Source organism: Ptychodera flava (genome assembly GCF_041260155.1).
Source record: "Ptychodera flava strain L36383 chromosome 23 unlocalized genomic scaffold, AS_Pfla_20210202 Scaffold_23__1_contigs__length_28996876_pilon, whole genome shotgun sequence".
Classification (NCBI taxonomy): Eukaryota; Metazoa; Hemichordata; class Enteropneusta; family Ptychoderidae; genus Ptychodera; species Ptychodera flava.
In genome coordinates this window covers 16,077,548-16,102,820 of record NW_027248277.1, presented here as the reverse complement: position 1 = coordinate 16,102,820, position 25,273 = coordinate 16,077,548, and the positions used below count along the sequence as shown (strand labels likewise).

Sequence of the window (25,273 nt, the reverse complement as noted above, 5' to 3'; positions counted from 1 at the left end):
TTCCTTGGCCATTCACTGACACTCGGCGGATAAAGCACATCAGCATACCGTAGAACGCCACATAATTTCATATTTCCAGTGTTATTACTTATTGTGACGAAAATTCACGAGAGCAAGGAGACAGAAAATCCATGTTTGGTACAGAGCAGCGGTGAAATAGACCATGTTCCGAACCGCGCGAGACATTCCGAGATATCGCGAGAATATGTGGTTCGCAGTGGACGTGTTCTCGCAACACAGGACAAACTGCGTAAAACAGGACAAGTCGCTAATTACGTTAAACACTGCATTTGCTCAGTTCTGCACTTTTTCTAGTTCCATACAAAGTTTGACTCGTATTACTAAGCTGGAAACCTGTTTCTACAGGCATGTATTAAAGTCTCGCGAGATCTCGCAATCAGCGGAACATCGTCTATTACCAAGGTCTTGTCAATTATGACTATCAGTTACATATTTCCTCATATTGTTTTTAACTTTCACGTTAAAATTATTACAACGCTGCACGCTATTTGAGTGTGTTTGAAAGTGAAAGACTTATGCTTTTGCTCAAAATTTCCTCGAAAAATCTTTCGACCATTCTCTTGTAAGGGACTGGTCAGTTTCTTCAGCCTGGGGGGGGCGGTGGATTCATGGGGGGGTCACCCTGATTTTGACTTTGGTGATAGGGGGGGTCACCATGTTTTTGAAATGCCCAATAGGGGGGGTCAGTGTGTTTTTGAATTTTGACACCGGCTCATCATTGCCTAAAATGCTAGTGTCAGCCACAAATTTCATCATTCAGTTGTATTTTTCGTTGCGCCCTTCGGGCGCGTAACTTTAATGATCAGTCATATTTTTCAGCACACCCAACTTTAACATATCAAGCATACATACATCAGAGATATCTGTATGTTCAATATTTTTCAGCGTGCTCTTCAAGCTCATTACTTTAATCTATATCAGACATTTTTCAGCATGCCGTTCAGGTGCATGACTTTAATATACAAGGCATATATATCAGAGATATCAGGATGTTTCATATTTTTCGGCGCGCCCTTCGGGCGCCATACTTTAATAAATCAGAGATATCTTTATGTTTGCTCAGTGAAAGTGTACCATTATGAAATCTGCATTTCATATGAAAAGGATGACAAATTCCGGATACTTTTCTGTTCTCTCTATGAGAATTCAGTATGAGAAAGCAACATGCACAAATATTTCATAATATATATTTGATACAGTGACTTATTTTAGAGATAGAAAAATGACAAGATATCTTTCATTCTCATTGATGCAATTATTTTCCTTTGTTTCACAGGTTTTCTGTAGAAAGATGCTTTTTATGAACAAAATAACAGTCAAAAAAGCAGTTTTTGTCATTATTAGCTGTGCTTTTATGGTTTCAATGTTACAAGAAAAGGTCCTCTCAGACACTGTACACATCAAATTTGGCTAAAAAAGCTCTCTATGGCTCCTCAGGAGATTTAATTGGATGGTTGGCAAGTTTTAACACCCATCAAAGTTTTTGATTCACTGCTTTTCCTCTTTGATATTAATGATTGACATCCATTTCTGTACAACAGTTCAGGACATCTGGTTAAGCATAGAAAGTGTGATATATTCACAGCTCATTCAAAATACAGCTCATTCAAAATGTACTGTATTCAGACTTTAAGATTGACACTTTGAAATTCCTATCTTACAACTGACATGTCAACAATGTCATTAAAACATAGAATGACTATATAAAATATAAATATATGTAAAATGTAAAATATAATATATATATATATATATATATATATATATATATATATATATATATATATATATATATATATATATATATATATATATATATATATATATATATATATGTAGATGACAGTCCGGAGCTGGACCTATAGCTCTAGTTCAACTATTGAGCACTCTGCCAGTCCGATGAAGACATCAATCTACGTCCTGCTCGTATATATATATATATATATATATATATATATATATATATATATATATATATATATATATATATATATATATATATATATATATATATATATATATATATATGTCCACCTTTTGTTTTACCTATGTCGCGCGCCGGGGGGGGGGGGGTCACCCTGTTTTCGAAATTTGGAATAGGGGGTCACCCTGTTTTCAAAATTTGGAATAGGGGGGGGGTCAGCCACTTTTTGACGTCAGCAAAAAATAATCCACCGCCCCCCCCCCCAGGCCGAAGAAACTGACCAGTCCCTAAATAAAGAATAAAAATCGCGGGTAACTGAGAGAAACAAATCATCAAACATTAACCGATATTTGAAATCCAAAATTTGGATTGTTGCGTGTGTCAGTAATCTAGCTTGTGGAAAAGCAGTAGGGCCCGATGGTATTTCTGCTGAGCATTTGAAAAATGCAGATAGACGTCTTCACCCGTTGCTGTCAATTTTATTTACAAGTGTACATATTCATGGTTATTTGCCATCTCGCATGTTAGATACAATCTTAATTCCCATTGTCAAGGATAGAACTGGTGATGTTACATTTACTGGCAATTATCGCCCAATTGCTATTGCTACTGCAATTTCTAAGCTTTATGAATTTTTGTTACTTCACAGATGTGAAACATATCTTGATACCAGTGATCATCAATTTGGTTTTAAGACCCATCATCCTGCAGACATGTGTGTTTTTCTTCTGAAAGAGACCATAGACTTTTACAAACGTCGTAACAGTCCAGTTTTCTTGTGCTTTTTAGATGCCACAAAGGCGTTTGACAGAGTCAATCACTGGACTCTGTTTCGTAAGTTACTTGACAGGAATGTCCCTGTGTATATTGTTAGAATCTTATTATGTTGGTACCGAAACCAAGAATTTCGTGTCATATGGGGCTCTGTCATCTCTGAAGCCTTTCATGTTTACAATGTTGTTAAACAAGGAGGTGTATTATCCCCTCGTTTATTTAATATATACATGTAGTAGAGCTTAATATCATCAACGTCATTTCCTAAATCATTTAACATAACCCCAAGGTACAAATGTTTCTTTACAAAAGTAAGTACTGAGCCATTTAAATACACATAAGGAATGCGAGTGATTCTGCATTGCTTTGGCATTACAAATATGCACTTTGACTTATTTGCGTTAAAGACAATATCGTGAGAAGATGCATAATTACTACAAGTTTTTAAAAGTCTATTCAGACCTTTAACAGACGGACATATAAGGACTATATCATCAGCATACATCAAATGGTTGAGACAATGTCCCGCAATGTGATAACCTATTTTAGTTTTATATAGCGAGTTGCTTAAGTTATCCATGTATATATTATGGCCGTCATCCCTGTGTTATCTCTATGGAGAAAAATAAAATTTTCGATAAGACGGTGAAAAGTTTTGTTACACCGAGAGCTCTAAAATTAGCCCCAGCAAGTAGTAGATCAGAAAAGAATTGGAAAGGTTTTAGATTATAAACACACGGCATGCAGAAGGACATTGGTACGTCACAAGTTACAGATAAATGGAGCTGTAGGCGCAATGACAGTGATCTGCTAAGCCCCCGTGACAGAGAAATTGAGGTGGCAGTTAGTATGAAGCGCTGAACGGCAAGCGAGGTTGATGTCCTTAAATTAATAGTGCCAGGCGGACAGAAGGTATACCGTCTAGGCCGTCGGGAAGTTAGCAGACTGCTCCAGCGGGATCGTCGGATTTGCGCCTGTGCAACTTTCTTGTATACAGACATATATTTCATTCACGATGTATTTCGTGCATGACATCAACATAGCTGAAACATTTAAATTATACGATGTACATTGTGACAAACATGTTTTAACTTACCCACAGCGTGTCGTATGGGTGAATAAATGCAACCTTTGGGCTCAGTTCCGACGATCCTTTTAATCGGCCAACCTTTGATAGAGTTGCAGAGGACGCACATGCGAAGTTTTAGCTCAACCGCAAAAGAAGCAGTATAACCTTAATAACACTTTTGTTAGTTTACTGTGACAAAGAAGTAAGTTCAGTCACAAGTCCCACAAACTCACTAATATTCACTCCCTGTCCAGTCGCTCTTGTTCAACTGTACTTCACTGTCTGACCTTCGGACTTTGGGAAGCGCCATCAAGCGACGACATCAGCTCGAAACCCACATTAGAAGACCCCGGAAAGCACGTGCAATATTATACGCTGATTTTAATACACTTGTATTGCACGGCGCACTCTTTGAAGTAAAATTTATATTCGCGAGCTGCTGTTTATATCATTATCTGTCACTAATGACAACAATATAATCTAGTCCAACCTCAGCTCTGGTTTTCAGTAGTGCGAGCGGGTAAGCTTAGGTGCAGTGTGCGCGATTTCTTCTTTGGCGCGATCATTTCTGCGTGGCGGACGGGCTACACGCACATCAGCTTGAGCGAAATAGAATAATAAAAAAATTACTGAAGAAATAATATTTAGAGAATATCAAAAGGCAACTATGCTACAATGAGAACGAAAAGTAATGTAACTATGTAATCAAAATGTACAGTCGTCAGTGCATGGTTCGGTATAGGGCTCTAATTCACTGTTGGAGTCCTCGGGTTTTCAAGTTGGGTTAACATTTCTAGGACTAGAATGGATTTTGTTAAAATGCTGACTGCAAAATTGCAAGCAAAATCACGGTAATTCCGTACTTTTGTTTGATCACTTTTCGCTTTCACACCACATCATCGGAAATCGTTTCATACCGCATGATCTTTCTTTCTTTCTTTTTTTGACGTGGGTCGTACAAATGACGCCCTCAGTGACCTTGTATCGTTTAACCTTTGTTTCAGAAGTGACGCTTGCAGTATCATTATGAAAATCGATCTGCCATTTTTTTTTATGGAAACACAAATCTTTCAACGTGACGTAAAACAACACACTCCCGGGGATAGTGGGGAGGGGACAAACTTATGGGCGATGCGCGAATTATATCATCTTCAGATGCAGAAAACAGCAGTTGGAGGGCTGATACGAACAGCTATCATTTTCCCCGTCAAATTCTAGAATATACAGGCCAATAGTGCATTGATTGGCACAGGCAATCACCAACCACAGGAGACTCTGGCTACTTGTTTGTTTGTTTGTTTGTTTGTTTGTTTGTTTGTTTATTCTATACGCGTTTGTTTTTTTGTTACGTATAATTATTTCCTCATGCAATAAAGAACCAATAAAGAGTTAATAATAATAATAATAATATTTATTTCTCACACGCACTACACATACGTCTCAGTGCGATTTACATATTATAAAAAGAAACAAACAAATACTAAAAACCAGCAACAGCAATAGAAGAAAACGAAAACAATGTCAAAATCTGTCAACACCTGTACCATTCTCGTTGTTGCATTTGTATTCGAATTTGTCATAAAGAATGGTGTTTGTTTTGTTTGTTTGTTTACAAATATAGCTTCTAATACAATCCCACATACGAAATAAAGCATACGCCACCTTTGCCATGAGTAGGAAGCACTCATGTGTGTCCACCACTCTCTCTGAATACTCACCCTTTCTAAATGAATCACAAGCAAAGGCGGGCTATGCTTTATTTCATGTTTTGAATTGTATTACATGTAGGAATGTTTTACAGTATCATTTATTGACTATATTTATGAACAATCAAACAAACACCATACGCTCGTTCTTTATTGACAAGGACGAACACAAATATAACTCTTTATTGGTTCTTTATTGTATACGGAAATAATCATACGTAACAGATAAACAAATACGCATAAACAAACAAACAAACAAACAAGGAGTCAGAGTCCTCTATGCAGCAGCCTTTGAGTAACGGCACAGTTACTTGTGTTCCATTCCGCTCCCCCGCCCCCCTAGAAGATCTTCTCCGGCATATGCACCCACGTCTATGGGACGAGTAGGCGCCGAGCGGAATAGAACAGAGGTGACTGTGGAACCGGGTTGTCGACGGCTCCGCCCCGGCCCAATCGAAGACCAAATGATTAATCCGCTTTGCATGCCAAAGGCAAACATTTTCTTATTTATTTCATGGTACTTTTCTACCGCATTTTGCAGAATATTTCATAGGATTGGAAAGAGCGTGCGCACACCATGGATCATCAGCGTTTTGTCACAGATCGCGTGGGATAAATCTCGTGAACGACGAGAGTTGATGTAAGCGTGAATTGCCGAGAGTGTCCTCACTTGTTTTCCAAGATGGCAGAGGTTCGCAAGTCCGCAGATGAAAACGACGAACAAGGGGACAGCTATTCGGACGAGGAAACCCTAGACCCCCGAGTTAAGGTGAGTTCCCCGGCTATTGAGCCCCGATACATCAGGACTGCTATCTTCAGCGCTATAGAAGCGATGTCAACATACAAACGTAATGAAATATATGGACATTGAGTCCGTTGACAGCAGCGAGTGAACATTGACTTTGAGGATAGCAGAACCTAGGCATCCGATATTCACAGTTCCATTTGGTTTTTTGCTAAATAACCATTATTATACGTAAAAGTAGCCGTTGCTCATGAATTTAGCATTTTCACAGTGGTTTCAAACTGGTGCCTGCATCTTCATTCATTACGACCGCAAATCATTCAAACGCAGCTTTAAAACGTTTAGAGGAAGCCATTGTTCTGTTCTCGCGAATCGATATTTCATTGTTGTTTAAAAAACTCATCTTCCCCCGATTTAAACCGTCGCGTAAACTCAACTTCACATATTTGTGATTTCTCTGACGCTACAAATGCAAAGTCCAAGCGGAACTTTCAGATGACAGTACGTATATGTGTTGTTGTGCAATACGAGGAAGTTGGAAATACTTCCTCGGGTTCTCTTCAAGTTCCACCCGCACCAGGGTAGCGGATGTACGTGTCGGCTAAGCTTTGGCTGTACACGTACACGTATGTGATTTCTGATCAGTAGACTAAGGCCATTTGTCAGTCCCGCGCCGGTCGTAAACATGTGTAAGTAGTCTGAGTCGAGACTACAAACGACAGAAATTGTCGACTGAGCATTTGCAACTCTCACAAGGTCAATGCTATTAAAAAAGTTGTTTCCTGTGGGATTTTACGTTGATGCAATAAATTGTTAACCCAGACTTCCTTAAGGGCAACATCAAAAAGTTCAATATAATAAATCTAACTTGATTGCTTAAGTTTGGCCTCAGACCCCCCCACCCCCCCTTCTAACTTAACTGACCTAAAATTGAAAAACATTGCGGACTCATACCCTGTACTAATTCTTTCAAACGACGTACCAATGTACCATTGAATTAAATAAAAATTGAAAACCATTATAAAGTAACAAAAATACAGGTGACTGGATCGGTTTTAGCGTACAAAAACAGCCTTGAAATTGTAAAATTTGCCAAAAAGACGTTAAATCGTTTTTGACTGCACAGAAATTAATTTGGCCAAAAACCCCCCGCCCCCAAACTTAAGCAATTAAGTTTTTTTTCAAACATCAATCTTTTGACGTCGCCCCTAAGGTTGTATGCCGTTTCGCCTCAAAAGTGAAAGACTTTAAGCTTTTGCTGAAACTTTCCTAAATTAATCTTTCAACCATTCTCTTTCAAAATCAAGAATAAAAACCAGGGGTCACCTGGCGAAGTTTAGCTCCAGAGAAACAAATTACAATATTTACAGATATTTGAAATTCAATATGGCCTCCATCCCTGTGTTAACTTTATGAAGAAAATCAAAATTTTCGATTTTCAATAATCTAAGAGGATGAAAGTTTTTCATACTCCAAGGGCTTCAAAGTTAGCCCCCATAAGTGGTAGATCAGAAAAGAATTGGAAAAGTTTTAGAGTCCGAATATCTGTCCCTCAGAAGCATTTTATGTATTATCTATTATGCAGGGCTGGATACTGGATCTGCATTGATAGCCTGTCTTCCTCATTGAAAATGTAGTAAACACCTATTGCCTGGTCTATGGGCTATAGCACCCGTCTATTACCCCGAGGAGCCGTGTGTTACCAGAAACACATCGCTATACCCTGAGGCCGTAGGCCGAGGGGTATAGCGATGTGTTTCTGGTAACACACGGCTCCTCGGGTAATAGAAGGGCGCTATAGCCCGAATAAAGACCAGGCTATAGGTGTTTTATAACACACCACATGCTCATGTTGTATAGTTATATAGTTTCTTAAGGTGTTTTGATATTTTTCACCCCAAAAATCCATTGTGACAAATTTACTGGGCAATGTACAGCGGTTTCAGTTGTACGTGGTACCACTTTCTTTCAAAAATTATTCTAAGCATACCTAACGACATCCTTAGTTCCACTTTAATCTTTTGCGTCGATGAGCTGTTCAAGTTCCTACGCTGTTGGAATGTTTGATAATGTTGGAAAATTTGTTTTAGAGAATGTGTCGTCACCTATCCCGGACGCACATCACGTTCTAGTCACCCGCCATTGGTGCAAAGCTGCAGACGACATTACGGTCACGTGACCGGGCACTTTTCCAAATTTGGTCAGAACTATTTCCCTAGGGAAATAGCTTTTCAAAAAATATCCTCTGACGTCACTTTTATTGATCTGGTGGGGACTAGACGTATCTATTTTCTCGTCACAAGACGCATTCTGGCGAATCGCGATACGGAATGAGCAATGTGGCGTGTTATAATCGGTTCTAGGTAGGGTCTGATAAACGTTCTCGAGGACTGTATATGACTGAGACTTATTTTGATACTCAGAATCAAATTCAAATTAGTCTTGACTCTACCAAGAACCTACCGAGAGCAGGTCACTTCGACCACTGTCCATTTCGACCTGTGTATTTCACACCCTCTTGTCGCTGGTTGTTCTCACCTCGACCCAGGTATCCAGGTCAGTTGGACCTTGTTACACTTTTCATCATGTTATACTTATTGGGCAACACTTTAAATATGCAATTTGGCTGGAAGAACTGATGTTTTCTGTGAGAAAATCTACTTGCTTTGAAACAATATTTGGGCCTTTTGATACGCAAAATGTAGGCACCAACGCCTATCTGCATGCAAGTGGTGTTGATTGGCCTTTTACACCGATACAATGCATCTACCTATGCTTTGCCTTGGAGAATTGTTACCTGTATGGCATGGCTAAGGCAGTGACATGTTTCTGGCACCTTCAAAGTGCTATGAGCATTGAACAGAACTGACCATGTGCTTTCGAGATAATGATATATGTTTAGCTCCTTCACCCTTTGAGTGCCAAAGTCAATTTTTGTCACCTTTATCTTATATTCACCCATCAATTTTTTTCCCAGTTTTTGCAAAAAATTTGATAAACATCTGTAGCCAATGAAATGGGATGGCCATTTGGTCCAAAATTATCAAAACAATTACAGAAAAATTCATAAAATTGAAAATGTTGCACTAAAATTTGGTGGGAAAAATTACAGCACTGAAAGAGTTAATACCAAAGGAAGGGGGTTGAGGTGACCAAGGCTGATGGTTGTCAGGGGTTCAGGTGACCAGCAACCAACCTATTACAGTGAAGGTTTACAATCGTGCAAGGATTCTTTAGTTCTAATGTTAAATCATCCTTATTGTTCTTCTCAAAGGAAGTTGAAATATTATACAATCTTGGGCCTTGCAAACACAATTCAGTGTTTTTGTTAAGGGCGGTACCTAGGTAAATGTTACCGGAGTTCCCCTGCCATTTTACCAGGGTTAGCCTTGGTATATCTGTGCAGTCTTACTAGAGGACAACAGAAATTTTACCAGGGTTCCCAATGTTCCCCAACCTTAGCAAAAACACTGTCCAGTGTTTATTAACAAAACACACTACATGGTACAATGTGCAGCCAGAATGCCATGACTACTTAGTATAACAGACCAAGCCAAGTGGGTGAAAATACATATGGTTTTGGCTCAATACAGCCTATTACTGACTTGGCAGCTAGGAAAGTGATGATGTGGCAGGAATGGGTGATTGTGAAGTATGAGAAGTCAAAATTCAAAACAGCTAAGTTATCATAATTTTGATATTTTAAAGTCAAACATGTATTCAGGCTGTTGTCGGGCATTTGGAGAGATGTGTGAAATAAAATCTGTCAAAGGTGTGGAATATGCTGGTAGTATGAAAGATTCAAATCCATGAAAAATTAAGGCATACTTTCTACTCAGCTCAGTTTGATAATGCCAAAAAAATTGTGCTGTTCCGATGACGCGACCTACCCTATTTTTTACCTGCTGACCCTAAACTTTTTAGAGCTACGTAAACACGGAAGTAAAAAAAGAAAGAAAAAAAATAAAATCACGCACTCGTTACTGGGCATTTGCTTTTTCCTTGAATGAGGATATCTTTTTGTGTTTTTTTCCCTTCTTTATATGTATGATACATTTTTAGCTCACATTTGGTTTTACCAATGTGAGTTTATCGTATAGGCTGAAGTCGATGGCGTCTGTATGTATGTGTGTATGTACAGTATGTCCGTCAACATCAAAAACACGCAAACCGCTGCATGTTGTAGCTTGGTATTTGGTGTGTGGATGCATCCTGGGCTATAGATGGGATTTTGTTCAAATGAAGTCTGCATTGCCAAAATTATGCAAATGAGCTTACAAAATGTGAAAATGGTTAAGAATTAATAACTCAAGAACCGCTTTTTTGATTGCTTTAAAAATTTGTGTGCAAGTACCTTAGGTGAACCTTATACAGTTTTATGAATATTGTGCAGATATTCTTAATTTTGTATTTTTGCTGAATTTTTTTTGTGATTTTTCTCATTTTCAGTAAAAATTATTCTTCTCTGAAACCACCAGCCCAATCGCTCTCAAATTTGGGTTGTCTCTTTGCAAGGGTGTTACTCTTCTAATTTGTTGAAATTATGACAAAATTGGGAAAAATTACTATTTTTGTGCAATTTTGTCATTTTTGGTCAAAAAATCTTAGACAGTATTTCCTTTTTAAAACCACTGGACAGACAGCTTTCATATCTGGTACACAGACGTACAGAGATGACAATAGTTAGATATGTGGAAATTGTTCTGAAATATAAAAAATTGTATTTTTAAGACAGTATTGTCATTTTTGGTCAAGAAAACTTTATATCAAAATTACTTGTTTGATAGCTTTGTAATTTGGTATAAAGTCCCTTGTTTGATAGCTTTGTAATTTGGTATAAAGTCCCAAAAGATGTTATTAGATAAATTTCCTGCTCAAAGTGTTGGGAAACCCCAAAATTTGTATATTTTAGGTACTTTGCTCAGTTTGTGACCTTAAATGCCCTACACCAACCCAGGATATGTTGTGAGACAATTTTGAAGGCTGTGAACATAATTTTGTCATATTTGGTACCAATTTGTAAGAAAATTTGATCCAGAAAACAAAGCTGAGGTGATTTTTTTCATTTTGGACCAATTTTTGCAACTTTTCTATGTAACAAGAACTGATGAGAAATTTTGATCCAGGATAATTCCAGATGTTGTAATCACCGCCCACAGTGGAAGGCATTTCACTATCTGTAACTAACTTAAGTGCTGTTTACATTAGAATGATAACACTCATGGCATTAATTAAAAATCTCCAAGGTTGTAAATGTACTTCCTGTCATTTGGTCTTATGTAATACCAAGGGGTGGAACATTTGATATTCAGGAGGGGGTAGGGTCTAGAAAATCGATGATGCAGCATTACTTTTTTACCAGATCCCTTGTGCATTTTTGCCCACTCCCACCTTTTCTTTTTTTATCAAGCCTTCTCTGTTTTTTGTTGTTGACATTTGCTTATGTATTTAGGATCTGCTTGTCCCATTGCTATAGAAGTTGATATGCATGTTCCTAAAGATGACCTCCAGTACCTAAGTTTGAGACCTTATTTGCTTTTGTCATTCTTGTTTTTCTGGTTTAAATATTTCTTGAATGGACCAATTCAAACCGAATGTGAGCACATAGTGTCCTTGACGGTATTTTTCTGGAAATGTTGTTGCCAATGTTTAACTGCCCTGAACCCTGAAAAATGCATATTTAAAAATAAAAATTTTTGGGAAAAAAAATCCCTGCCAACGTACCTACCCTACTTTTGAAAACCATGTTATCGGAACAGCACAATATTTTTTGGCTTAAGAGTGAACTGTTTTGGAGAAAGAGGATTATCTCCTATCCTGCCAAGTTCATACGTCACTATCAGGTCAAGTTGGTAAAAAAACCAGTGAGGCATAACAAGTCCCATTTGTTGCATTTTGACAAAGGCTTAACCCTTTGAGTGCTGCAAAATTTCACGCCAAAATTTTTGTGCATAATTTAACCAGCTTTTAATGAATTTTTCTAATTTTTTTTTGCAATTTTGGACCAAATGGACATTACTTTTCATTTGCTACAGTTTTTGATCAAAATTTTGGAAAAAATCTGAAAGAATCTGGGTTAGATTGGCGCTCAAAGGGTTAAACTTTTGATGGCCCTTGAAAAAAGAGATACTGTCAACATAACTGATTAGACCTTCCTCAACATACTATGCGAAGTACCGGTAGATGAACATACATATGGTTTTGGCACAATATTGCTTTTACTGATTTAGCACATGGGCAAGTGATGCTGTTGCCTGGCAGGAATAGGGTCAACCCCTTCACCCCCATTTCCCTCTCTAGGGGTCCAACTTTACCATAGAAAACAATGGGATTGGGTCAAACCATGGTGGCAAAAGGGTAAAATCTGGCATTTTTTTTTCTGTTCACAGGAAGAACTGGAGAGACTGAACAAAGCCACAGATGAAATCAATGGACTTGAAGTTCAACTTGATGTAAGTATCTGCTGATTACAAAGAAATGGAATTCATTAGCTTTTTAAGTGGTACATGTCTCAAAATGGAAAGTTTTCAACAGTTCTCAAATTTCCTTAAGAATTAAAATACAGGGTAACCATAGAGAATTAGAGATCAGAGAAACAAATACAAAATGATACTACCTGTATAATAATAACACTAGAGGGCATCGCTTTTTACAAAAACAAGACATTGATAAATTAATTTGCTCCTCAGGTTTTTAAGTAAATCCATACAAGGAGGAGGAGGATAAAATCTTAAATAACCAGTAGCTGTAACTTTTTATGATTTCACCCCCCAATTTAATTTAAGGTTGGGGCACTTTAGTGTGATTTTAGAACCCCTGATTGCATTGATGTATGAAGTGGAAACCCATGTTAAGAAGACAAGGGAAACCCCTGTCCTTCTTAACTGCCCTAGACTACAACACTGTAATACAGTGTTCATTCTAGGACGTAAAAACAAGGGGCCACTTTGGGCCCCTACTTCTGTCCCAAGGGGCCATTTTATAAAATCGTGGGCCGTCATGATCACACATGTAAAACCCTTGAATTTCTGCTGAAAATACCATAGTCTATCAAGTCAAGAAAAGGAGAATACTAGAGATCTGGCCACCTGTAACCAACGAAGCCTACAGCAAGTTGTGCTCCCTATACACAGTAGGCCCAGCAATGGCAGCAGCAAACTAACCGTTTGGTTTGATTCAATTGTTTACGTAACTTATGTGATGAATTATTGATGTCGGACTTTAACAACTGCACAAATTACTACGGACTGTGATTTTGACTGGAAACGATCATGATCAAAGCTTAGCGCCACGGTAGGATTTCTCCGAGTGGCCCCCGATTTGCACTGGTCGACAATTATCACACTGATACAACACGAGAGTGTAACCCGTACGACCTACATAAAGTGATCGATACATCAACTTTTAACATAACTTGTATGTATTAGCAATTTACGATCATTGGTTCTGATCTGGCTACTCTGGATAACGAGATATGTCCGACCTAAACTGTGTTGCTCTTCAAAACGATCATATGGCCGGCCAAGCATGAATGCTTTCCTTGCAGTGTTCAACGTTTCGCTGGTATGGACGATAGACGTTGCAAACGCTTCAATTTAAGGGACTGCCCGATCATCCTGGGTTCATCAACTATTATATAGTACTGGCGTTAAAAATCTGAGCGGCGACTAGCTTTTCACGATAACGCGGCGGCCGCGGCCGGAGCCGTTGTTTACATTCATCGATCGTACCACATGCGCACGGCTCCAATACACCATTGCCCCTACATCAGTCCTTTTTACCCAGCTTCCTATGCACCACCATATATGCCGTAGTGGGCAAAGGTCGAAGGGTAACTGAATCGTTTAACATGGCACACTATGACTGAGGTAATGACCTTCGGGGAGCTACGTAAATGTATGAACTAAGTGAACTCTGCTCTGCGTGATCGACCGACCCATTCATAAAATGTTGCGCCCTTGGTGGCGCATCAAAGGTAGAAATGAGGGCCATTCGAGATTTTTTTGCGCAAATTGCGCAATGGCGCGTCCTAGAATTAACTCTGGTAATATCAACAATAGTTTCTTGTTCTACTCCACACAGCATGTTGACATATACAGTATCAGCTTGTCAACTCAGCCTGTATACGTGTAGGCTGTTGAATAGTGAATTATGGTCCAGACTTGAATTCAAAAGTGAACAATAACAGAATATAGATGCTGTGTTGACCAGCTAGACAGTCGGTGTTTCAACATGCGCAAGGGTGGGGGGTGGGGTGGGGTGGGGGTTAGGGGTTAGTACAAGAACTTGTAATTAATATCCAAAACAAAAATATAGAACAAAATCAACAAAAGGTACAGCTACTAGCCCTTTCATAACAATGGTTTAGGCACTTTAAAATTTACTGGTAACCCTTTGAGCGCCAAAGTTCATTTTTGTCACCTTTAGAAATATGCCCCAGTCAATTTTTTTTAGATTTTTACCTAAATTTTGATAAAAAACTGTATCCAAAGAAATGTGATATCCATTTGGTTCAAAATTATCTAAAAAATTACAGAAAATTTATAAAAATTGGTAAAATGTTGTATACTAAAATTTTTATGGGAAAAATAACAGAACTCTGATCATTAAGAGTCTGAATATCAATCTCTGAAGCACATCCCAGCTTGTCCATCCAAAAACAAGTATCACTGTATATTATTGAGTGTTGGCCCACTTCCCTCAGCATTGTCAAGGGTGTGGTCCTTGACTATGCATACAGACTATGCTGACAAATGGAACAGTGTGAGTTTTGACAAGAGTTTAGCTTTAGAATGAGAAACCCTATTTTACGGTAGTGTATAACAGTGAATAGAAATGCTGCAAGCCCATGAAAAGTCATAGCTGACTTTGAAATCTTGGGTTTTATCATGACAGTGTATTGAAATTCTTGTGTGGAACGTCAAAAAAGGATTTTTGCTCTTGCTGTGAGCTTGCGTATGCCAACTGTGCTATATCACGAATATAACACAGTTATTTTCATGTCCCAACAAATCAGATCGCTGAATTTGTGCCATCAATATACCATGTCTATGATATAATTGCAATTGTTGCATGAGTATTCTTATTACACCAATTATTGCACAAGTATTGATATAACACCAATTATTACATGGGTAGTCTTATTACACCAATTATTACATTGGTATTCTTATACCAATTATTGCACAAGTATTGATATAACACCAATTATTACATGGGTAGTCTTATTACACCAATTATTACATTGGTATTCTTATACCAATTATTACATGGGTATTCTTATTATACCAATTATTACATGGGTATTCTTATTATACCAATTATTACATGGGTATTCTTATTACACCAATAGGAGGCGAGGGCAGCTTTCAGACAGTCCTTGAATGAATCCACAAACGTCTTGAATTGTCACTCCAAGAAGCTTGGCTCCTGCATTGAGAAAGCACGTCCTTACTATGAAGCAAGACAAACAGCAAAGCGAGTAAGTTTGTTCTCACATTCTCCTCAGTGTCATCGCACCTTTGACCCACACGTCTGTCCTAATGGTTCAGCCCTCCCTGTTGAAATCAAAGGACTCAACCACACTTCATGGTTTAAAGAAAAGTCTTATCTATGTAGTGTTTACTGGTGAGAGAGGGAAAGAGAGACAGAGACAGAGACAGACAGAAAGAGAATATTTACATGTATCTGCTTTGGACCATCGGTATGAAAAAATATACGATGAAACATAATGTAGCATTGTTAGTCTGTTAAGGATGTTGCTAAAATACTGAATATTTAGCATATATGTGTGAACGCGATCCAGTTATTCTTTGCTGTTGAAATTTTAAACAAGAAATGATCTGGCATTGTTTTCTCAATTCACAGTATGTAGTATTGTAATGTATATGACAACATATTCTACGGGGCTTGACAAAACATGTTGAAAACTGTCTGTTTCTCATTGGTATGCATTATGCAACCCTCACATGATTAGAAGTCATTGAACAGGAATTTTGATGGTCACTTGTGTGTACATGTACATTGTGAATGAAAAGAATTCTTTCTTTTACACCTGATTCATTGTAAAATTGGTCAAGTCTGGCCTGGTAACAAAAAAATTGTAGTTTGCAGAGGCTCAAAGCAATAAGATCCAAAAATTGCCTTGATTTAACTTTTTGCACATCTTTTGCTTGTCCCAATGTGAAATGTATTGAAATATGAGCAACAAAAACAAAGGAGGCAGTGAGAATTCTGACTTGACCCTTGAGGGCGCTAGACATAGTTCAAAGATTATGAGGTGAACTATTTCTTTTTTTAGCTCACATTTGGTTATACCAATGTGAGTTTATCGTATAGGCTGAAGTCGATGGCGTCTGTATGTATGTGTGTATGTATGTATGTATGTATGTACGTACAGTATGTCCGTCAACATCAAAAACACACAAACCGCTGCACGTTTCAGCTTGGTATTTGGTGTGTGGATGCATCCTGGGCTATAGATGGGATTTTGTTCAAATGAAGTCTGCATTGCCAAAATTATGCAAATGAGCTTACAAAATGTGAAAATGGTTAAGAATAAATAACTCAAGAACCGCTTTTTTGATTGCTTTGAAAATTTGTGTGCAAGTACCTTAGGTGAACCTTATACAGTTTTATGAATATTGTGAAGATATCCTTAATTTTGTATTTTTGCTGAATTTTTTGGTGATTTTTCTCATTTCCAGTAAAAATTCTTCTTCTCTGAAACCGCCAACCCAATCGCTCTCAAATTTGGGTTGTCTCTTTGCAAGGGTGTTACTCTTCTAATTTGTTGAAATTATGACAAAATTGGGAAAATTACTATTTTTGTGCAATTTGTCATTTTTGGTCAAAAAATCTTAGACAGTATTTCCTTTTTAAAACCACTGGACAGACAGCTTTCATATCTGGTACACAGACGTACAGAGATGACAATAGTTAGATATGTGGAAATTGTCCTGAAATATAAAAATTTGTATTTTTTAAGACAATATTGTCATTTTTGGTCAAGAAAATTTTATCTCAAAATTACTTGTTTGATAGCTTTGTAATTTGGTATAAAGTCCCTTGTTTGATAGCTTTGTAATTTGGTATAAAGTCCCAAAAGATGTTATTAGATATTTTCTGCTCAAAGTGTTGGGAAACCCCAAATTCGTATATTTTAGGTAATTTTCTCAGTTTGTGACCTTAAATGACCTACACCAACCCAGGATATGTTGTGAGACAATTTTGAAGGCTGTGAACATAATTTTGTAGGAAAATTTGATCCAGAAAACAAAGCTGAGGTGATTTTTTTCATTTTGGACCAATTTTTGCAACTTTTCTATGAGAAATTTGGATCCAGGATAATTCCAGATGTTGTAATCACTGCCCACAGTTGAAGGCATTTCACTATCTGTAACTACCTTAAGTGCTGTTTACATTAGAATGATAACACTCATGACATTAATTAAAAAATCTCCAAGGTTGTAAATGTACTTCCTGTCATTTGGTCTTATGTAATACCAAGGGGTGGAACATTTGATATTCAGGAGGGGGTAGGGTCTAGAAGATTGATGATGTAGCATTACTTTTTTACCAGATCCCTTGTGCATTTTTTGCCCACTCCCACCTTTTCTTTTTATCAAGCCTTGTCTGTTTTTTGTTGTTGACATTTGCTTATGTATTTAGGATCTGCTTGTCCCATTGCTATAGAAGTTGATATGCATGTTCCTAAAGATGACCTCCAGTACCTAAGTTGGATACTTATTTGCTTTTGTCATTCTTGTTTTTCCTGGTTTAAATGTTTCTTGAATGGAACAATTCAAACCGAATGTGAGCACATAGTGTCCTTGACGGTATTTTTTTTTCTATTGCTCTGCAGGCCCAGCAGGCAATCCAAGATGCAGCATTGAAGTTTGAAAGGGCAACAGCATGCTGGCTGCAGCCAAGGAGATGGTCGATGTCGCAGAGCATGGACTGATAGTTGAGAAGAGAACCTTTGACGCCAACTGGCAAGAAATGCTCAACCATGCAACAATGAAGGTAAATTTCATGTGAAATTCTCACCCCTGAATTGCATGTGGTACAGTCTATTGTTATATGCAATATGATTGGTCGCGTATTTCCATGCAGCATCAACTCTAATGAGATCCTTATGAGTAGTGAATGTTTCACATTCCAACATCCTGAAATTAAAATGGTACAATCCATTCACAGCGGTATCAAGGGGACTGCTCCAAGTTCACTACGTTTACAGGGGAGTAGGACTTATTGTGATGCACATAAAATACAATCCTGTGGAAGGTGATGTAATATGGAGAGTAAAAACTTGTGTTGCTGTCCCCTGATTTCATAATGGTATGACCCGTCCAGTTGTTTGAAACAATTAGCACTTGCCAAAGTCAAGGACCGGGAGGGGAGGAATGGTAGTTTACTTGATTTAGGCAGTATTGCAGTATTTATGGCTCACTGTTCTTTTCATGTCTTGGTATTGTAGGTTAATGAGGCTGAACACGACAGAGCTGTAGTTGAACTTGAGCATCAGAGAACAGCCGCAGAGTTTGACGAAGCTGAGAGACTTGTGAAGAAACTGCAGCGATCACTGAAGAAAAACATCAGCAAGTCAAGGTGAAGTTCAGTTGCAGTGATTTTCCATGGCTTCATTATCCATAGGACTAACCTAATAGCATATTGGTGTGAAATTTGCATATTCAAATTACCATGTCTTTATCATATGACACAGGACATAGACTTGTGTAGAAATTGCAGAGAACAATGTAGTAAAACATCAGCAATTCAAAATGTTCAGATTCAGTGTCCATATCCACATATTCCGTACAACTGGTGGGATTAGCATATCAATGAATATTTACTTATTCAACTTCACTATATCCTGTCATTAAGAGACTGCCTCAAAAGCAGAGGGAGAGGCACAACCCTCTGTTCCATTGGGTCAAGTTTATTATCACAGTCTATACCTTCTGTAGTAATCATCGATGTTTATAACTCTTACATGTACCTCTATGTCTGGTTTAGGTATATGCCAATTAGCATATCAATGCAAATTTGCTCACTCAAATTGAAGTATCCTCTCATTAACATATGTATAGACTGCCCCAAAGCAGAGGGAGAGCTACAACCTGAGTGCTGTAATTTTTTTTCCTCCAAAATTTTAGTGAAACATTTTACCAATTTTTATGTATTTTTCTGTAATGTTTGGGATAATTTTGGACCAAATAGACATCATATTTCATAGGCTACATTTTTTTATCAAAATTTTGCCAAAATTCTAAAAAAATTGACTGGGCTTTATTTATAATGATGATAAAAACTAACTTTGGCACTCAAAGGGTTAACACAGTATATACCCTCTGTACTAATCATAGATGTTTATAACTCTTACCTCTCTTTATCTGGTTTCAGGCCCTACTTTGATGCCAAACATCAGTTTAACCAACAGCTTGAGGTAAATATGACAAATTTGGCATACATCTTTCGTAAAAGTTTCATAGAGGGACAACAACAACTTTAGCTTTGGGAAGTTTGTTATTATTATTATTATTATTCTGCTTCATTAAAAGTACAGCAAAATAGAATTTCTTATGCTTTTCCCTCTAGTTTATTGAAATGTACGATATTAGACTCACCAACATAATCTCTAAGGCAGTGGGTCTGGTAATTCTTCCCTAACCACATAGTCGTTGCCATTGCAATCCCACAATTCTCTTTAGTGCCTCATCACACGTCACTTGGCCAGCTTCAATTTTCTGCTTTGATCATGATTTGCAAGCAGTGAAGTTAAAAGTTACTAGGATAACCTCACAATTTGAAACTATATTAAGAGGCGTGACTTTTTTCATTTATGAGGAAAGATATTACATTGTACGGTAGCAGCTGTCATGACTTAAGTCACGGGTTGCTGTCCTAGCTAAAAGTATAGTATGCTGGCTGGGTAGCTGGACTCGGCTAGCTAGCCACTGTATCAAAGCCTGCGAGGCCATCAACACCTATGAGGAAAAAGAGTTTTAAAAAAATATTTCTATCAAACATCCAATCTAATATGAATAATGAACTACCACTATCAATTCTCCATCTACCATTCCAATCATAACTCTGGGGGAAAAAAAATAAAAGTGTTAATTTTCTCAAATAAAGGCTTGCGAAAACTTTACTTTCTCCGTTAGTTTCAAAATGAGCCCCAATAAGTGGTACCGGTAGGTCAAAACAGTATAGAAAAAGTATTAGAGTCCAAATATTTGTCAGTGTTTTTGCTAAGTTTGGGGAATGTTGGTAAATGATTTGGGAATCCCAGTAACATTGCTGCTGTCCCCTAATCTGATTATATTGATATACCAAGGAGAACCCCGATAAAATGACTGGGGAACCCTGGTAACATTTACCTGCTTACCGCCCTTAGCAAAAACACTTTCTGTCCCCAAAACGCATTCTGCTTTCATTTACCCAAAGGGATAACACAGTGCAGATGATTTTACGCAGTCCAAATATGGTGATAGAAATTTGTCTTGATAAGCAAATTCCCACTTTGTTGTTGAACCTGCTTGATCTGTATGTTTTTGTTTTTGCATTTAAGGACCAGAAGATCAAAGTGACTGAACTGGAAAAGAGAGTGTTAAAAGCTAAGAGATCGTATTCCATGGCACTGAAAACCCTGGAAGCTATCAGCGACCGGATACATAAGCAGCGGAGCAGCCGGAAGATGTCCATGGAACCAAGAGGTCATGGGGTCGGTGCCGAGGACCCGAGTGCGGATTCGCCGAATGATTCGTGCCCTGACTTTGACGAGACTGTGCAGAAGGAGTACGTGGTCTTGCCACACCGGAACAACTCTATCAAAAGACATAATGTTCCCCACCCAAGGGTGCGAGCGTTATCCGATAGTGCGGTTCCCGACCCGCACTCCATATTGCAGGCATACGAATCAACAGAGCATCTAGATGAGGAAGGCTGGGATACCGGAAGTCAGTCAACGGCAGGGGATGACACGGAACGAGAGGATGATTTGGAGTTTTCACTCCAGCGGAAAGAAAACTGTGTCGCAGCTACTCAGACAGATGATCCAGTCGTTAGCTCACATGACATTACCATAAGGGTGCATGACGATGCAAACAAAGCGGTCGAAATGATGGAAAATGTAACGCTGCAGGACAAGAATGAGACAACAGACTTTAATGATGTAGCGACAGCTAGTAAAACTGAGAGTGAAAACTCCCCGACAGCTGAAACAGCGCCCTCTGGTGATACAGCTGACATTGCCACTGCCAGTGGACACGAAAATGAAACCTCACCATCGACATCTGACACAGCGCCCTCAAGCGTTCATCAACACGTAACAGATCGCGTAATAGCAGCACTCGGAGAAGAGCATGAAACATATCTGTAGCAAAACTAGCTATGCTCTTTGTACAGACATATAAAAAGTAGGGAATATGTATAGATGAAAGAGACATATTGTATACTTCGGAAAACTGTAAAACAAATATTTTATATAATTCCTATTTATGTATTTATGTTAAGTGTCATATTTTTGAGTATTTTGTCTGCTAGAGTACATTATTGAGCATGTTCGCTGCTTTTTTTGTGTTGACTTTCTTTGACAAAGCTAGGTGTCTTTTTAGGTGCTATAAGAATGATGAACATAGTAGAGAGTTCATAAACTTCTAGCATTCCTGTATAGACATCCCTTAGTGGCATGCTGGGAAAGCAATTCCAACAGCCAATGAGATTTCAGCATTCAAAATGAGCCAAGAAGAGATGAAAAAAGTATAAATATTTAATTTTTTCTGACGTAGTGATCATGTTTTTTTGATTTATTTCAGTGTAAGTAAGTTTTTGAGCGGTGGATTTTTAGTCACTTTCTTTGTTTTTAGTGCACAGACGTGAAATGCCAATAGCTCGAAGTTATCAGTGTGAAATTTCACAGGGTAATTAAGTGGTAAATTACCTGTCAGGGTATATGCAGGGCTGTGATTGGTTCACACATCTCTTTATCATTGAAGTAAGATTTCTCTAGCCAATCACAATGTTTGTCTTATAAATGGGTGTAATTCACTAGCATGGTTCTGATATATTTCAACATGTTACAACTCTTCAAATCACCACATTGCCTTCTTAAAGTGCAAAATTGTGAGCTTGGTTAAAGGTTTAACGGTTTGTGTTGGCATGCAGGCTTTTCCACAAGGGGATTTTGATTGGTGGCCCACCCCTCTGTTTTGTCAGCAATCTATTCATATGTTAATAACCAGACAAAAGAATAAATTTCCATAACAGAAGGAATATGGAAACAAAGCATTGTTATGTAAATTATTTAGAACATAGAAATGCCATTGTGAAGGGCTTTCTTTGCAAAAATTGCTGTAAAGAAACTCTTTCTGTAAACAGAGCCACGCTCACCATCGATATAAAGTGGTTTGGGCCATACCACTGTGGTGAAGGGGTGTAAGGTTGTTAGAGAGGACATAATTGTGTACCAGTTACTGCAACATTAACCCTCTTCACATCAGTTGATTCAAAATCAGCAAATGAAAAATCAATATACATGGAAGATGCGTTAGACATACACATTTGACAGCTCAGGACATTACCTCTATCAGTTTCCGATCAAATCAGTGAAAATCACCATATTTATGTGTATCTCAGTTAATCAAATCAGCGAAACTAACATTTATCTCGGTTTTCAGGAGTCTTCAAATAGTCAACTCTGTTATCCTGTTCACCCCTGATTCCCTGTTAAACGGTCCATGATCACCATTGATAACAATACATTTGGGCCAAACCATGGAGGTAAAAAGGGGTACAATACAAATGTCCCATGCAATCTATGAACCTGGCCGATCAATGATTACATGTAAACAGTGCCAGTCCACCAGAAACATAGCATTTAGCAGTTTTTCGCAAAGTTTAAAAAGTTGCAACTGTGTTTATATATTTATCTTATATATGTTCAGGCACTTGTCCATTTCATGAAGAAATATTGATTAATATATCAGTTAGTAAGAACTGGTGTAACATGTAGACCCGTGGAAGATTTGCAGAGGCATGCACAAAGCATACCACACCCAATATTATACAGTACAGAGTTTTTACTGGTAATTGTTGCCAGGGTAGTTTGTATTACAGTATAATAGCATCCCTAGGTTCATGAAAAGTTGAATATGTGCAATTTTTCTTTTCTCAGTGAATATTTGAAGGCATTTTTATGAAGGAAAAACTCCTGAAAGGTAACGAAACTACACCAGGTGTTTCAGCGGCTCTGTTTTGACAAATTTGTATTTTAGATATTATTTAATCTGTAAGTTTGATTTCACAAAATTACATTAGATCAAGCACCATTCTTACTGAGTAAAATCACATCTGACGAAGAACCCCCTAGGTGACTGAGTAAAATTAGAATTGATCAAGAACGCCCCAGGTGACTGGGTAAAATTAGATCTAATCAAGAGCCCCTTAATCATATCTCATTTGTGCTCAGTAACCTTAAGGTACTGAGTGAAGTGAGATCTGATTAGGTGCTAAGGTTACTGAGCAAGATTCCAAGTTGAGGAAGCACCCCTAAGCTACTCAGTAAAATTACAACTGCTCCGGCACGCCAAGTAAAATAAATCTTAATTTATTTTTTTTCTCAGTCTGTGGTAACAGAACAAATGTAATGTAGTGAAGTTTGTTGGTCATTGCAATGTTTGAATATTCAAATGTCGAAATTTTTACATATGTTTGTAGCCTGTTGTCATGACAATGTGCAATTTGCATATGACCTTTACATGTCTTCCACTGACCTTGTCATCCCACCTCAGGTTGCTCCAATCAATAATTTGTGAACATTAGCAGCTTGGTAAATGCTTCTAGAGAGTGGAACGAAACTTTAACCCTTGTCTTGCCAAGTTCAATATCACCATCAGGCCTGGCAGGAGAAGGTTTTAAATTAATTCCAGCGACATGAATGTTGCTCCACAAAGTGGAACATGAGAGCATTGGAGTAGAGTGCTGTTTTATTGCAACCAACAAACTCCAGGTATTGTTTTCAGTGACCTCTCATATGACCCAAAGCAGCAATTGTACATCTCATGAGTAGAGTCCTGCCTGCATGTTACAAGTTTTCCATGTTTTGTTGAATTTTTCAGCGTTCGCGAGCTCATCGCTCTAAATGGGCTCTATGTCCATGTATTTTATTTCTGTGTAATTTATTGTTTAAGTATAATAAAACCTGTTATTTTATCTTGGAAAATGTCTTTTGCATGCATATCTCTCCATATGACATTACACCTATACCTGGCCTAGATTATGTACTCTACAAAGTTATACCCGACTGAAACTTCTAAAAAGGCCAGTACATTGCCGTAATGTTTGTTTTGCATGTCAATTACGTCTTCTTCTACTAAAACTACTATTATGTGTTGAAATACCCTTTATTCAGCTTCTCAACAGAGTGTTGATACATTCTAAATGCACATTTGTTTTTCCCTGGCGATGTACCCTTCACAATGATTGCTGTTTCTATTGACAACGATAGCAGACAGGCAACTGGGGCCTATGAATGTAAACCGTTACTTCAGCTACCATTCATGTATCAACCCTCAGAGTGAGGCATTAGCAGCTTTCTAACATTCTGTCATTGTCAAATGAGCAAATACACGAAATTACCGGTAGTTTTTGCAAAATTTCAGAATTTGTCCAAACGGGAAGAAATCTGAATCGTGTTTGAGGAACCGGTAATGAGTAAGTATATTTAGTGCGCCCTCTACGGTGATTTGGCTCACCACTGACCCGTGGAGTGCCTGCTTTTGGACTCTTGTGAAGTTGCAAGATATTGCTAAACTAAGCAAAAGAATAGAGGCACACTGTTAAGAGACGGATAAAAAAGAAAGATAAAAACAAAACAAACCATTTATCTAGCTCTAGCCTATGCAGTGCAGCATTTTTAGCATAAGGATTTCACAAGATCAAAATTCATCAACGTAATGCTCGATTTAGACTGATAGCATTCATGTAAGCAGTTTATATCGGAATAAAATTTCACATGTGCATAAGCTGGAGTC

The 25,273-nt window shown here is 38.0% G+C and overlaps 1 protein-coding gene across 1 annotated transcript; it reads left to right on the top strand.

Moving 5' to 3' along the window:
- Positions 1-6,129: 6,129 nt before the first annotated feature.
- LOC139123426 (SH3 domain-binding protein 5-like) lies at positions 6,130-24,462 on the top strand. Its single transcript, XM_070689563.1, is given in 8 exon segments — positions 6,130-6,263; positions 12,629-12,691; positions 15,592-15,720; positions 18,103-18,145; positions 18,148-18,263; positions 18,718-18,848; positions 19,644-19,686; positions 20,812-24,462. Coding segments are annotated over 8 exon segments (1,422 nt in total). The 5' UTR covers positions 6,130-6,176; the 3' UTR covers positions 21,622-24,462.
- Positions 24,463-25,273: the final 811 nt, after the last annotated feature.